This window comes from Beta vulgaris, chromosome 5, assembly GCF_026745355.1.
Source record: "Beta vulgaris subsp. vulgaris cultivar EL10 chromosome 5, EL10.2, whole genome shotgun sequence".
Taxonomy (NCBI): domain Eukaryota; kingdom Viridiplantae; phylum Streptophyta; class Magnoliopsida; order Caryophyllales; family Amaranthaceae; genus Beta; species Beta vulgaris.
This window is the reverse complement of record NC_079206.1, coordinates 14,065,451-14,080,072: the sequence shown is the minus strand read 5'-3', so window position 1 is coordinate 14,080,072 and position 14,622 is coordinate 14,065,451. Positions and strand designations below refer to the sequence as shown.

Below are 14,622 nucleotides of genomic sequence, written 5' to 3'. Positions count from 1 at the left end.
GGATCGATTTTTTCTCTGCTGCTTGTTGACTTATTCGGGTTGTTGTCTATTATTATGTGATTCCGGTGTCCCCTAGTGAAATTACATCACCAGAGGGTGAAGATACGGAGGTTGTAGCTTAGTGGTACTGTGCTAGTACGCCAGATTTCCAGGTAGATGATGGATTTGCATTTGGACCTTTAGGTTGGGCCTTGAAAGAAGGCGGCCTAAAAAGACTACTTTGTGGACCAAAATAAAAGAAATACAGTTATAGAAAGAATTTGTGTATTACAGTCTTGCAAAAGACGATCTAACAATAGCCTTATTATCAGACGGCCCAAAAAAAATAAGCCCAATGCAATACAATAAATATATCACTAGGCTAGCAAAACGTTTGGGGTGAATCGTTAATTTTTATCACGCAAAAGCTGCATATATTAGGAAAAAAAAATCTGAAAAATGGATCAGAATACTTCAAACTTTGGCCCCTTTGCTTTTAATACCACCAACTATGAGTTATTTTTCAATACCTCCAACTATTTTTAATTCTTGATTTTTGAAGAGTACTACTGTCCATTGACTCCAAACGCCAGACGTCAGTTGTTTGACACCATACAAGACATTCATCACCAAATACTAGCTTTCGTCGTCAACATCAAGAGTAGTAAACAGTGAGTATGGTGAAGACAAGCGAGATAATACATGAAATAATGGCAAATGACAAAGAATCCTAAAAGTCTTAGAGGACAACAACACATAGTCAACAGTTGAGGCGCTACGACGAGAATAAATCATTGATGTTCCATGACCAATCACTAACGCTACTGAAACTCATCACGACACTTCAACAATTTCCAATTAATTTATGCAATTATTACTCCTATCATTGACCCCTTATGAATTTTTTGTTGCTAACATTTGAACGATTCGTTGTGCTTCTTATTTATTACACATGTTCCTTCATTGGTCTTTGCAATTACTATTAACTTAGTTATCACAGGAACAATTGTTGTTATATCCTTTCTTTCATAGAATTAATGTTGGACGACGGTCTCGTGATATCACATGTCGAATGACGTGACGTTTCCCCACTAGATCGACGACACGACGCCTGTCACAAGATTGACGGCATGACGCTAGTTAAAAGACGATGTGACGCTTGCCACCAGATCGACGACACGACGCCTGTCACAAGATCGACGACATGATGACAGTCAAAAGGCGACGCGACGCCTGCCTCCAAACGAGGCGACACGTATCCATACACAATACAATGCCTGTTACCAAAGGAACGCGATGATAGTTGCTAAGCACCAGAATGACATAGGGACCAACAATAATCTCACAAATGTGGATTACACAGAGTTTCAAAAGCATGGAAAATGCACCAATTCAATAGCATCACATGACATCAGATCACATGATCTACTAGCTATGACAACATAACAACATTCCTAAGGTGCTCATTTTTCGTTTCTCACATGCATCTCCTAAGCACATACAATTTAACGCCGGATATTGGCAGACACACTAATGATCACTTCATTTATCATGTTTAAACATTACATCATGAGGTAAAAATATAGACTTGTTCACACCACACGTATTATTTACACATGACGCCTAAACGACACACATAGACATGCATGGGCGCATTTAGACACACAACATATATTTCGATGATGAAATTTTATATGTTATGACATCTGTGTTTCAACATAAACGAAGTTTCGTAACAATGAATAATGCGTAGGCTAAGTGACATTAGATGACATGGTTTGCTATGATGGCATATCGACATGGAACTGTATTTACGCCTGAATTCACTAAAACAACATGGAACTATATTTACGTCTAAATTCACTAAAACACCTAGTAAGACCTTTGAGTTCAACATTGTGTATCAACAGATGCACCTATGATTATTTCAATATGTTGACTTAAGCTATTGCATCCTGAGCTAATGCATGCATATGTTCAAACACACAAAGCGTCCACACCTACGAGGACATGCATACATGTTTCTTAATGATGTGTAACCTATGACAACATCTGCATCATGACACAACAAGGCGACGTCGCTTATAAGGCAGCTTGAAACGAACCTTAATGATTACAATAGAAAGACTAATGTTCCTTTATACTAAGACACTCTAATGGCTTTGACGCCAAAATCTCATGCTTTGACACCTTGAGCGGCTTTATCGCCAGCCTTTGTTCCACCCCACTTTAGAGACTTTATCGTTAGACTTCGTCGTCGGACTTCGTCCTACAATAATTTAGATGGTCATTTTGCCAGATCTCCCTTGATGATGCTTCAAGTGGCCATATCGCCATAATTCTTTTTACAACATCATAAGTGGCCATGTCGCCAGATTTCCCCCTACGATATGTTATATGACATACGATTTGACTTTGCCTTATCTGTTCATTCCGAGACTCTTTATTGGTCATGTCGCCAGCAAACATACGATGACAAAAGAACCGAGGCACCTTGAACGACTCTGACACCCGTGTATGACGCTTATTACTAATGTCACCATTAGTTGTGACACTAGCTCATCTTCGATGACAAATATCACTTATTTACGACGCGACAAAGTTTCAAGAATGACGTTCAGATAGTTTCACTTGTAAGACAATGACTCTATGATAACAATCACAAAGATCAAAGACGTCAGCAGACAGGACGACGAACGGAAGTCGTCAATTGATAACTACACATCAGTAGCAAAGGATGCGAGAAGAACGGTAGACATGGAGTGATACGGAGTCAACGGAGACTATTTTCGTAACCTCCGGCGCGCTTCAATTAGGAAAATGCGGGCTATTGTTATGGGAAAATTCGGTATGCTCCGATGTTGCATTCGATCAACGTGAGAAAATGTAATCTAGAAGTCTTATCTTTGTGCAACTAACAAAAGAGTACCGTGGGGAATCAAAGTTAGTCCCTACAATCAAGGAGGTGATTACCGCCATTACTATCTTCAAGGAATGGCCAAAACAACATCAGGGATGTATCTATAACTATATGGAGACTACATTGATTCATATGAAAACCATATCTTGTGACTACCATTGAGAACCATGAAACACATCTGGCAGAACCTTCCTAAAGGCTTCCATATTTTATCTCCAAACACATGACCTTCATTTTCTAAGCTGCTACAGAGACATTTTCTAAGCTTCTACACAGACATTATTCCATATTTTACCGAGGGCCAAATCCCAGAACTACTATATTTTATAACCTACAAATGCAACCTTAATATTTTACTGTATAGTTCAAGTATTTATTTGTCTACATTTTACCCAAAGTGATGAATATCACATCACACGAAGAACCTCTACAGTGCTTCTACCATCAATATATACAAGTGTCTAGGTGCTATAATTATCTCTTGATATATTATCACTAGTTTTGAAGCTCGTGCATTGCACGGGCAATTGTTTATTTTATTTTTGAATTTTTTTTTGTTAACACTGTTGATTTTTTGTTGATGTGAAATGAGATTTTTCGATACAATTGTTATATAATTTCTCCATTCTTTTTCTATTGCAACAATTGCCACTTTGAGTAGTTTCATCTACTCGAATCACTTAACTGTACTTTTGACAAAAACAGCAACTATAGTTGACAACATCACCTTTATTTTATGTTAATAAAACCATCATTAATTGCTCAAATTTCCTCTTAAAGTTGCTTTTACTTTATTAAGAATTTACTTATCTCATACTCTAGTTTAACCCTCTATGCTAAACTACCTTTTTTATGTTCTTACAGACCATGCCCAAACCCATTGTTGCAGTACAAAAAGACAGAAAAAGTATTCGTCGTTATACTTTAACTTCTAGATTTATTATTGTTGTGATATATAAATTTATATTTTTAATGTTCAATTGAATATTGTAGCTAAGTCCATTATTAAATATTATCCCAATAATTGGTATGACTAACAACAACTAACACATTTTTAACATGAAACATATCCGAATGATACTTTGAGAAAGTAGAGGATAATAATTTAATAGATGCAGGACATAAGAAATAGAGAAAAAATATGAGTGTCAGCCACAACTTCAACCTTTAATTATTAGCACATAAACACTAACGGATATAGAATAGAAGATGGAAAAGCAAAAAAGAAGATCATAATGATGGTATCATGAATAAATTAAATTAAAAAGAAAACTAACCTCTATTAATAATCGAAAATACTATTTAAGAGAAAAAAAACATATATTCATCAATCATGACCATATCAAGACTTATCAAACTTCTCCCTTTTTTATGATATGCGATCTCAAATAGTCTAGAAACCCGAACCTTGATTTCCCAATTAGTTTTAGTAGAATTAAGTTCATTGAGGAAAGAATAAGATCTGACATACAGATATATGAAAAACAAAAACATACATAAATTAATTATACAACAAATATTATAGGAATTAAATAATTAGTCAATTGCATAATACCTCTACAATGTTGTTGACAAACTTTCATTTGATTCTTCATGTAATGTCATCATGGTATTGCTATAGATTCAAAACTACTATATGTTAGTATTTTTTTTTATCTTTATATAACTCAATTATTAAAAGTATGATTTTGAAAAAGCATAATTTCTATTGCTACATATAATACACTATTTTTAATGTAAATTTTATATGTATTTAAAATGAATAATAAATAATATATTGTAAAATTATACTCCCTCTGTTTTTTTATCTTTCTCACTTGGAATCTTGGCACTATTCATACTTAGAGAGAATCTTCTCCATTTCTTTCAATTTATAAGAAAAAATATAGTCATGTGGGGTCTTATTTGATTCGTCTCAATTAGTACATTATTAATATTCAATCATTATAATTTTTACTAATATATAATGAAAGATATTTAAGTTCAAAGAGGTGCATTGGGAGACGCGCATAGGAAAGTGAGAATGATAAAAAAAAACAGAGGGAGTATTGTATATGAAACTTATTTCGAAACATATTTTAAACACTCTCGATGGTAAAAAAAATATAAGATTGCAAATTATGTAGCAAAAGCTATATTATATTTACGTAGTTGAATAATTAAGATTGTTTATTCAAAATCAGAGTGTAATCTTCACTTATTAAAAACACCTTATATGTAATTATATCTATGTTAAACACTATTTTTTTAAAAAAAGTGAAAATTAAAAAGAATGACATGTCATGCTTAGGTGGAGCTCTCTATAATATTCTAAGGTTGTTTTCGTAAAATCATACTCTAATTTTTTCATCATATCGCTATGGATTTTAAATTTTGTTGTAACAACAAAATTTCCTCAATATTTTTTCTTGGAATACTAAATTATTTTGGTTTGGTTGAGTAAGGCTGGTGTTTGGATCCTTTAGAGTTCTAAAAGAGCTCTACAATGTAGAGTTTGAGCAATATCGACATTGAATAAAAAATCAATAGCTCATATATTATCTTTCCAAAATCCTTTCTATTTTTTCGCATCAAAATCCACCCCCTTATTTCCCCCCTTTCACCAATACACACTCTTGATCTTGTAGAATTTTATTAAAACTCTAGAGAATCCGGACTCGTAAGACTGAGGTTTTGAAAGATAATATGTTTAATCAAGTAAGTTGAACCTATGCTAAAATGTTATAGTCACATACATTACAGTATAGTTATAACTATTATTATTATATTTATCTAAAAGAAAGACTAAACGAAACTCTAATTTCTCGTTATTCACAACTCCTTTTATGTATTTAAATATATGTAGGACTCTATTTTTTAAAATATTTAAAAGAAAATTTATGACATGACAATCCTACATGATGCTCTCTTTTTCATAAGTTGTAGAACTATATTGTAAATGGATCTTATTTCGGAGCATATTTCTAGCACTATCCAATGAAACAAAAATTATAATATTCCAAATTACGTAACAAAAGTTATTCACAATTTACATAAATTAATAATTTAGGTTGTTCATGCAAAATCAAACTCTAATTTTAGCTTATGTAGAACTTCTTTTGTATATTTAAATCTATGCAGAACTCTATTTTTAAAAATATTCAAAATAAAAATAAATGATATGACAATCGTACGTGACGCTCTCTATTTCATAAGTTGTAGAACTATATTGTAAATGGATTTTATTTCAGAGCATATTTCAAGCAAAATCTAATGGAACAAAAATTATAATATTTTGAATTACGTAGCAAAAGTTAAACAAAATTTACATAATATAATAATTTAGTTGTTCTCTATTTTTAGCTTATCTAGAACTCTTTATTTGTATTTAAATCTATGTAAAACTCTATTTTTGTAAAAGAGTTCTCGTTATCGAAAACTCCTTTTATGTATTTAAATTTATGTAAGACTCACTTTTTAAAAATATTTAAAATAAAAATTAATGACATGACAATCCTACGTGGCGCTCTCTATTTCATAAGTTGTAGAACTATATTGTAAATGGATTTTATTTCGGAGCATATTTCGAGCATTATCCAATGGAATAAAAATTATAATATTTTAGATTACGTAGCAAAAATTATACACAATTTACACAATATAATAATTTAGGTTGTTCATGTAAAATCAAACTCTAATTTTAGCTTATCTAGAACTTCTTATGTGTATTTAAATCTATGTAGAACTCTATTTTTGTAAAAGATTAAAATAAAATTTGATGACATGACTCTAAGTCAGAATATGATTTTCTCGGATGCCGGTCAGATTTGTGTAATCCCAGAATAGGTTTCGGTCATGTGTCATGTCTGGGGACTGATCCTCACCGGGTCGATCTAAGTTCAAGTCAGGTCAATATCAGGTTGACCCAGCGGTCAAATCTGTTTCTGATACCACTAAATAGACCATAATGTTATTGGTCGTACCAATATATTGTTAAGTACATCATTTAATCCAAATAATAAAATATTCCAATATCTTAATTCGTATGAAAAATAAAAACAAGTGCAATATTTTTGGGACGGAAGGAGTAGTTACTATAGAAATCTATAGAGATTAATGCCCATGAAAAAAACCACAATACAGAACTTCAATGCTTCCTATCTGAATCTTTGATTGCTGGCATGTATTAAGATGATTAGATTGTGGTCAACGCCTCTATATTATGTACTTGATGAAGATGATTTTTGCCTTATAGTAGTAGATCATTAATCATGTTGCAGCAACATGACAACTAACTAAGCTAGTTAGATGCAAATTCCCTAATCCCATGATGAACGCCGGTGATCATGGGCGACGCATTGAGCATTTGGCTTTGTTTTGAATATCCTTTTTCCTTCTTTACCAGAGTAGAAGTAAGAGAGAAGACTCAAATTCTCAATCTATAAAAAGGGTACAAATTGCAAGAAAGAAAAGGCATCACTCTATAATCTATATATCATCTAACAAATTTCTAAGCCCATATTCTCATCAAACCTTTATTTTAGATCCGAAATGATGATGATGAAGAAGAGTAGTTTAGCAACAACCATATTTGTTTTGCTATTCGTCGGCATGTTCCTCTTCTTGCAAGCCAGCAGCCAAGTAAATCCAGGTGATTTCAGTGAAAATCTCGTGGATTCATCTACAGTATCAAGGAACATGGTGAAGGTACCCAAAGTCAGTATTGACCCCGTTGCAAGGGCGCTGCCAAGGGCCAACACCGTCGACCCAAGATCATGATTTTACACCCTTCATGCATGGAAGTTGTGATTAGTAATGGAAAGAGAATATATGAGCCGTTGATTTTTTATTCAATGGTTGATATTGCTTAAACTCTACCTTGTAGTGTTGTTTTACAACTCTAGAGGATCCAAACACCATGATTCATCACCCTCAAACACTTGTGTGCGTGCCTGTATTTTTTACTTTAATTTGGTGTCTACGGTATCGTTGTGTAATTGTGTTTAATCTTCTTCCTTATTTGTATGTGCGTCAGCGTCACATTGCTTATTATTATTATTGTGTGTAATTGCTCAGTTTCTTTCCATTACTACTTTGGAATAAACTTCTCTTTCTCATTCTTCTATGAGGAAGAGTCATCTGCGAACTTGCCAAGCAAACAAAAATAACATAGTAGCTCATTAACTCCTAACTAAATGCCGATCACTTATTAACCTATCTTTTGAGATACACATGTAGAGCTGATACCATGAATTTATTACCGATTTTAACTGTAAAACACAGTTACCTAAGAAACACTTAACTAAGAGAAACTACGTAACCTTTGAAAGATTTTATGCACCTTACTGAAGCTGAATCAAAACAATGAATTTAAATGTGGGATAATCAGGTCAATGATACACAAAACTATGCCATACAACTGACTTAAATTGTGGTTCTCCTTTGTTAGGGGAGATACTTTTCCATCATCCTTGAAGCTTAGTTCACATATCGTAGTTGCTTGCATTATTTCACTGACCCACAAATATAAAATGTCATGCTTCTTGCCAGACACAAATTCCTCGATGCACTCTTCCAATCTTTGACTAATATCTTGATATATCTCCAAGCAAGACACGAGCACTAGGGAAAAAAAGGAAGGGTTGCGCTGGAAGGATTGCGGTTTTTGGGCTAACAGCAACCCTATTAGTGAAGGGTTGCATTTTTTTTTAAAAAAAAAGATGTGGTTTTTTAAAAACGCAGCCCTTTAAGTAATAAAGGGCTGCGGTTTTAAAAAACGCAGCCTTTATGTAATAAAGGGCTGCGTTTTTTAAAAAAACGCACCCCTTTATGGGCTTTTTTAAAAATAACTTTAATTTAAAAGGAATTTTGGAGACTTTAAGGGTTTCTCACAAATTAAAAAAAAAGCCACAAAACAAACAATACCCACATTCACATTAAAAACTATATCAATCTAATTTTTGATTTTCTCTCTCTTCGTTGCTCGTTTCTTCATCTTCCTATCCTTCAAACATACATATATACATCACTCATCTTCATCACTCATGATAGGCGTGTCGCACACCTAACAAAAATAAATAACCTAACTAATCCTTCTAACTATGTAGTAGGGTAAGTCAGAGTCGATCCCACAGAGAGAAAGTTGTTCTATGATTAGTCCTTAAATAATGGTAAGACTAAAGGAGATTAATAACAATGATCGTCGAATCAACTATACTAATCAATATATAAATAAAAGACTCTACAGTTAAGTTCCCCACTAGCACGAAGTAATACATAAATTTCTACCCCAAACTAATCAGTTAAATGTTCACAAGAAAAGTCCACCCTATAAAGTACCATAAACCTCTCCCGAGTATCTATGACTTCTCTAACATGCATTCAAGCCTACTCCCGTGGAATCATGCAAATTAAAGACATTAAACGCGACACTTTAACTTCCTAACAATCCATTCTACCTACTCCCGTGATTCATGTCCTTAATTGAAGTACTCAAATCTGTCAAAATCCAACTCCCGTTGTGATCAAAACAATAGAATAACAACAATACTAATTATCCCTAATCTAGTATTGGAATATGCACAATCAATTAAGCAAGAACAATTAACAATTAATTTGGTTATTTAAAGAAATAATCATGGATTAAATCATACTAGAGTTCAACTTAACCATAGATAAAAGAAACTACTCTATCATGAAATAAATAATGAAATCTAAATCTACCAAGAAAAGAAATCAAGGAAAAAAACTAATGAAACTCATGAATTAATGGAAAACAATAAAAACTAGGGTTTACACTAAAAACTAGAGAGAAAGAGAGGAGAGAAAACTAAAACCTAAAACCTAAAAAAATACGTGACAGGGAGGAGGAGAGAGAAAGAATGAAAACCTATCTAAATAATACTCCCTCCGTCCCATAATATAGTGCTTGTTTCTTTTTTTCACGGTCTCCAAGACGTAACTTTGACCTTTAATATCTTCAATCCGTATTAATAAAAATATAAAAAGTTGATATTATGAAACTACACATTAGAGAAGTCTAACAAGATCACATGAATATGTTTTTTTATATATACAAATGAGAATATTCGGTCAAAGATTTTAAAGTTTGACCCACCAAAAATGAAATAGGCACTATATGATGGGACGGAGGGAGTATTCAATAACCTAATATGACTCAGAAAGTAATTTACAAGATAAGGAAAGTCTTAAATAAATCATTAATAGGCGGATTAGTGATCCGCGCGTACGCGTGGCAGATTCCAGCAGAAACAGTCCAACTTCAAAAAGGCATAACTCATTGACTAGAAGTCTCCTCGGGGTGTGCCACATATCGTTGGAAAGATCTTCAAGTCTAGTTTCCAAATCTGGTGGAATTACTCGATTCTAAGGATCACATCAAAAGTTATGATCATAAGAGTAGGCGTGACTCTTTTTCACATTTCTGCTAATGATTTTCCGCTTTGTTTTTGCTCAAACTCGTACTATGACATATCCATACGATCCTTATACATTGTAGCTTCTTTCCACATGCTCCTAATCCTCAAGTTTAGCTTATCATACTCCAAATACGTTATCAATGCCTGAAATTCATCAAAAATAAGAAAACATACCTAATAGGAGTAGAAAATCATAACTTAAGACTATAATGCAATAATGAACCTAAATATGAAACTAAATGCTCGAAAATGCAACCTAAATGCACCTAAAAACTATATATAAATATGACTTATCAACTCACATTCCCCAAACTCCTCGTTTCTCTCACGGTCTCACCTAATATTCCAACAGCTAAAATAGTACTACTACTACTTTCTTTCTACTACTACTACTACTTTAAATTTCTAGATTGAAAATCCCCCTTTTTAATTTTCTAGGGTTTGTTTGTTAATTCCGACGAAATCGAACCAGATCTCGCCGGAAAATTCAAAAATGGAGAATGGAGAAGTGACGGCAGCACCGGCGAGGTTGACGTCATCAGCATCATTTAAGTATAGGAAAAAGAGTAGTGGACTTTTAGTGAAAGGCTGCTATAGAAAGGGCTGCTGGCCAAAAACGCAGCCCTTCCGTTTTTTTTCCACTAGTGGAAACAATTGTTACAACGAGGACTCGAGTCATTTTTGTTTAAAATGTTGCTTAGGATTGATATTGTGTTGGTGGCATTTACTAAGGCTAGCTCCAGAGCGATGATCCCAAGTCCTCCAAGGTTAGTCGCGTGGCTAACGGGGATTGCATCGAGTGAGGTATAACAGAATTCGTAGCTGAAGTTGGATGAAGCTTTCGAGGCACATGTATTACATGTTTTGTTGATTATATCAACTGGTTTTTCCTCACTAGGGATGATACATTAATGAGGAACGAGTTGAGAAAGTATGATTAGAAGAGAGCAAGGGAAGATGATGGATAACCTCATGATTTCTTTTATGTTTCGTTCAGGCACGTTTATGTGGATATATATAGTAGTTCTTGTATGGAATTAATAAGGGGAAAGGTTCCTTGGTAATCCTGTGCAGATGAGTACATGTTTGAAGTTATGAGGGGATGATATGTGCAGTAATAATAGCTTTGGAGGAAGCTTCATTTATTTGTTTTGTATGGAGACATATCTTCCCATCATACAAATTAGTACAAACCCACTTCTCTGTTTGATTATGACACTAGTTTGTCTAACGATCCGAAAAACAAATGGCAATCGGCTTAGAATTTGCCTTTAGCGTTCATGGTCAGAATTTGCTCATGAGGGCCTGTTCTCTTCGGCATAAAACAACTGAACTGAACTGATTGGAGCTGAACTGAACTGAACTGATTGGAGCTGAACTGAATTGAATTGAATTGAATTGAATTAAATTGAATGTAATAAATATATAAATAATATTTAAACAATAATGATATGAATATTAAATAATAATTATAATGATAAGTAATAATAATGAATAATAATAATAATAGCATTTTGGATATTTTTAAATGATAGTTATACATAAATAATATTAATAATAATTAATTAATAATAATAATAATAATAATTAATGATAATCATGATAATTAATAATAATTATTTTATATTATTTGTATTGATATATTAATACTTGATGATGATTATATAATAACAATAAAATCTAAGAAGTAAATTAATATTACTATTTTAATAATTAGATTTAATAATATAATAATATTTATTAATAACAATAATGATTTGGTTGGACTAGCGAAAATTACATCATACACCGTTTTGACGCGATTTGATTGGTTTATGGGCTAAAAAACATGGGTTTATTTGTGCTTTGACCTAAACCATGTTCCTCCTAATAATAATAGTAATAATAATGAGTAAAGCTATAATGAACAACAACAACAACAGCAGCAGCAGCAGCAGCAGCAGCAACCACCACCACCACCACCATCACCACCACCACCACCACCACCAACAACAACAACACCAACACCACCAACACCAACACCAACACCAACAACAACAACAACACCAACAACAACACAACACCAACACCAACAACACAACAACAACAACAACAATACAACACCACCAAAACAACAACAAAACAACATAATAATATAATAATAATAATAATAATAATAATAATAATAATAATAATAATTAATAATAATAATAATAATAATAATAATAATAATAATAATATATACTTAATAGTATGATTTATAATAGTAATGATATAAAATAATAATAATAATAATAATAATAATAATAAGAGTAATTAGTAAAAATAAATTATACCAACATAATAATAATATTTAACAAAATGGCTATAAAAGAATGGAGCTGAAATAAACTGAACTGAACTGAACTGATTGGAGCTGAACTGAATTGAACTGAACTGAAAATAAGTTGGGGAGAACAGGCCCTGAGTACAATTTAAACCAGAATATGAACTTGGAAGTGAGTAGTTCCAACAGATTTAGTAACTTATCCTGACCATTTGATAGCTAGTTAGTCATTCAAAGTTGATAATCACACGTATTACTTCAGGAAGTTCATCGGAGTCCTCTTCTTTTCTAAGCTGGTAGTATGGTACTCCGTCTATGTTCTTTTGGACCAAACAAGACTTAAAATAATTTGTCTAAACTAAACTTAATTTGTCGAAACTATTTGAATTAAACTAAAATTGTGAGACCCTCAAAAAAAAAATTGTGAGAGGAAACTAACTGAACTAAATTATCAATAACTCAGTCCAAAAGAACATAGCCTTAATAGTTATCTCTGAAATTCAACACTTCAATTACGACTCAAACCTGATAGTTTCTCCAAACTACCAAAATTATTCTCATATTATTCCCACTCTTCCTAGACCACTCTATTTGCGTATTGAGATCCGCTTAATTTCTTTTCACCCATTTCTTATCTTAAAACCACGACACAAAAACCCAGTAAAAAAAGATTCCCAAAACAACCTCTCTAAATTCCAAAAACCTTCTTATTATAAAAGAAAAATTATCAGAAATAACCTTATAAAAGTTGCATTTTGTGAAAAACAACCTTATAAATTTTTTTTTTTGAGAAACAACCTTTAACCCTTTTTTTTCTGTGAGATGAAAGCTCAGGGAGTCTTTTCGCTGTTGACCACTAATTTCCGGTGTTGACTTCTTATTTCTTCTAATTGCACTCTATTTTATTCCTAAACACACTCTTCTACCATGCTAACCTCTAAAATATTCCACCCTCAAAATTAAACCCTCTCATCCCCCTTTCTTCTTTGCAAATCCCTTGCAAACCAATTGAATGAACTGCAAACTTATTGAATGAACTTGCAGGTAATGATTACTCTCCCTTTAAATTATGCATTTTTTTCTCTTCTTTTAATGTGGAACTAATATATTCAGAAAAACATCCAACTAGCATCCTAACTTTCGATTTTTTTTTTGTTTCTCTTTACTTTGTATCAATGGCTGGTAAAGGAAAAGCAAAGAAAACATCTTTGAGAATTAAAAAGGAGGAGAAGGTCGAAATTATCTACAAAACAAGGTAAATTTTCATTCCCCTTAATTAATTTCCAAAATTCAGGTGATTATTTGTAAGCCAGGGTTTATGGTATTAAACAATGGTAATGTGATGAGTGTTGTTTTTTGTATGAATGGCTGCTATGAATAAGAACCCTAATACCTAACTGGAAATTGTTTTGTTATGAGAGGATTTTTTTTTAGGAAAATTATATCTACTTTGGAGGTGACTAAGGTTTATATAAGGGAGGAAATGGAGGGAAATGATATATCTTCTGGTAAAAAAGAGAGGGAAAGAGAGTCCATTTAGAAGAAATAAGAAGTCAACACCGAAAATCAGTGGTCAACACCGGAAAGACTCCATGAGGTTTCATATCACAAAAAAACAAGGGTTAAAGGTTGTTTTTCACAAAATAAAATTTATAAGATTGTTTTTTACAATATATAATTTTTATAAGGTTGTTTCTGACAATTTTTCCTATTATAAACAACATTTTTCCATGAAAGAAAAGTACCAGTCATTTTAATGAAATTTGAAATCTTTTGTTTCCTAAATTTTCTCTTTCCTTAACTTCCCTGTTTACCCTCACTTTAACTATTATACTTCTTGTCACACTCTCCTCTATTATATAAACAAACCTAGTGGTGTCAAAACATGTTCTGAAACAAATTATGGGTATATCCACGGCGAATCAGGTCAGACCCGGACACGCAGGATTATGACAATCAGTTCCCCAGATCGTGATTGGTCGGGTTTGTTCAACTGGGTA

General features: G+C 32.7%; 1 protein-coding gene across 1 annotated transcript; it reads right to left on the bottom strand.

Moving 5' to 3' along the window:
• Positions 1–7,829: 7,829 nt before the first annotated feature.
• LOC104892892 (putative invertase inhibitor) lies at positions 7,830–11,222 on the bottom strand (the record flags this gene model as incomplete). The annotated part of the gene is made up of 2 exons (XM_057394623.1): positions 7,830–8,500; positions 10,970–11,222. Coding segments are annotated over 2 exons (519 nt in total), but the record flags the coding sequence as incomplete, so codon positions are not given.
• Between the last annotated feature and the right edge of the window lie 3,400 nt (positions 11,223–14,622).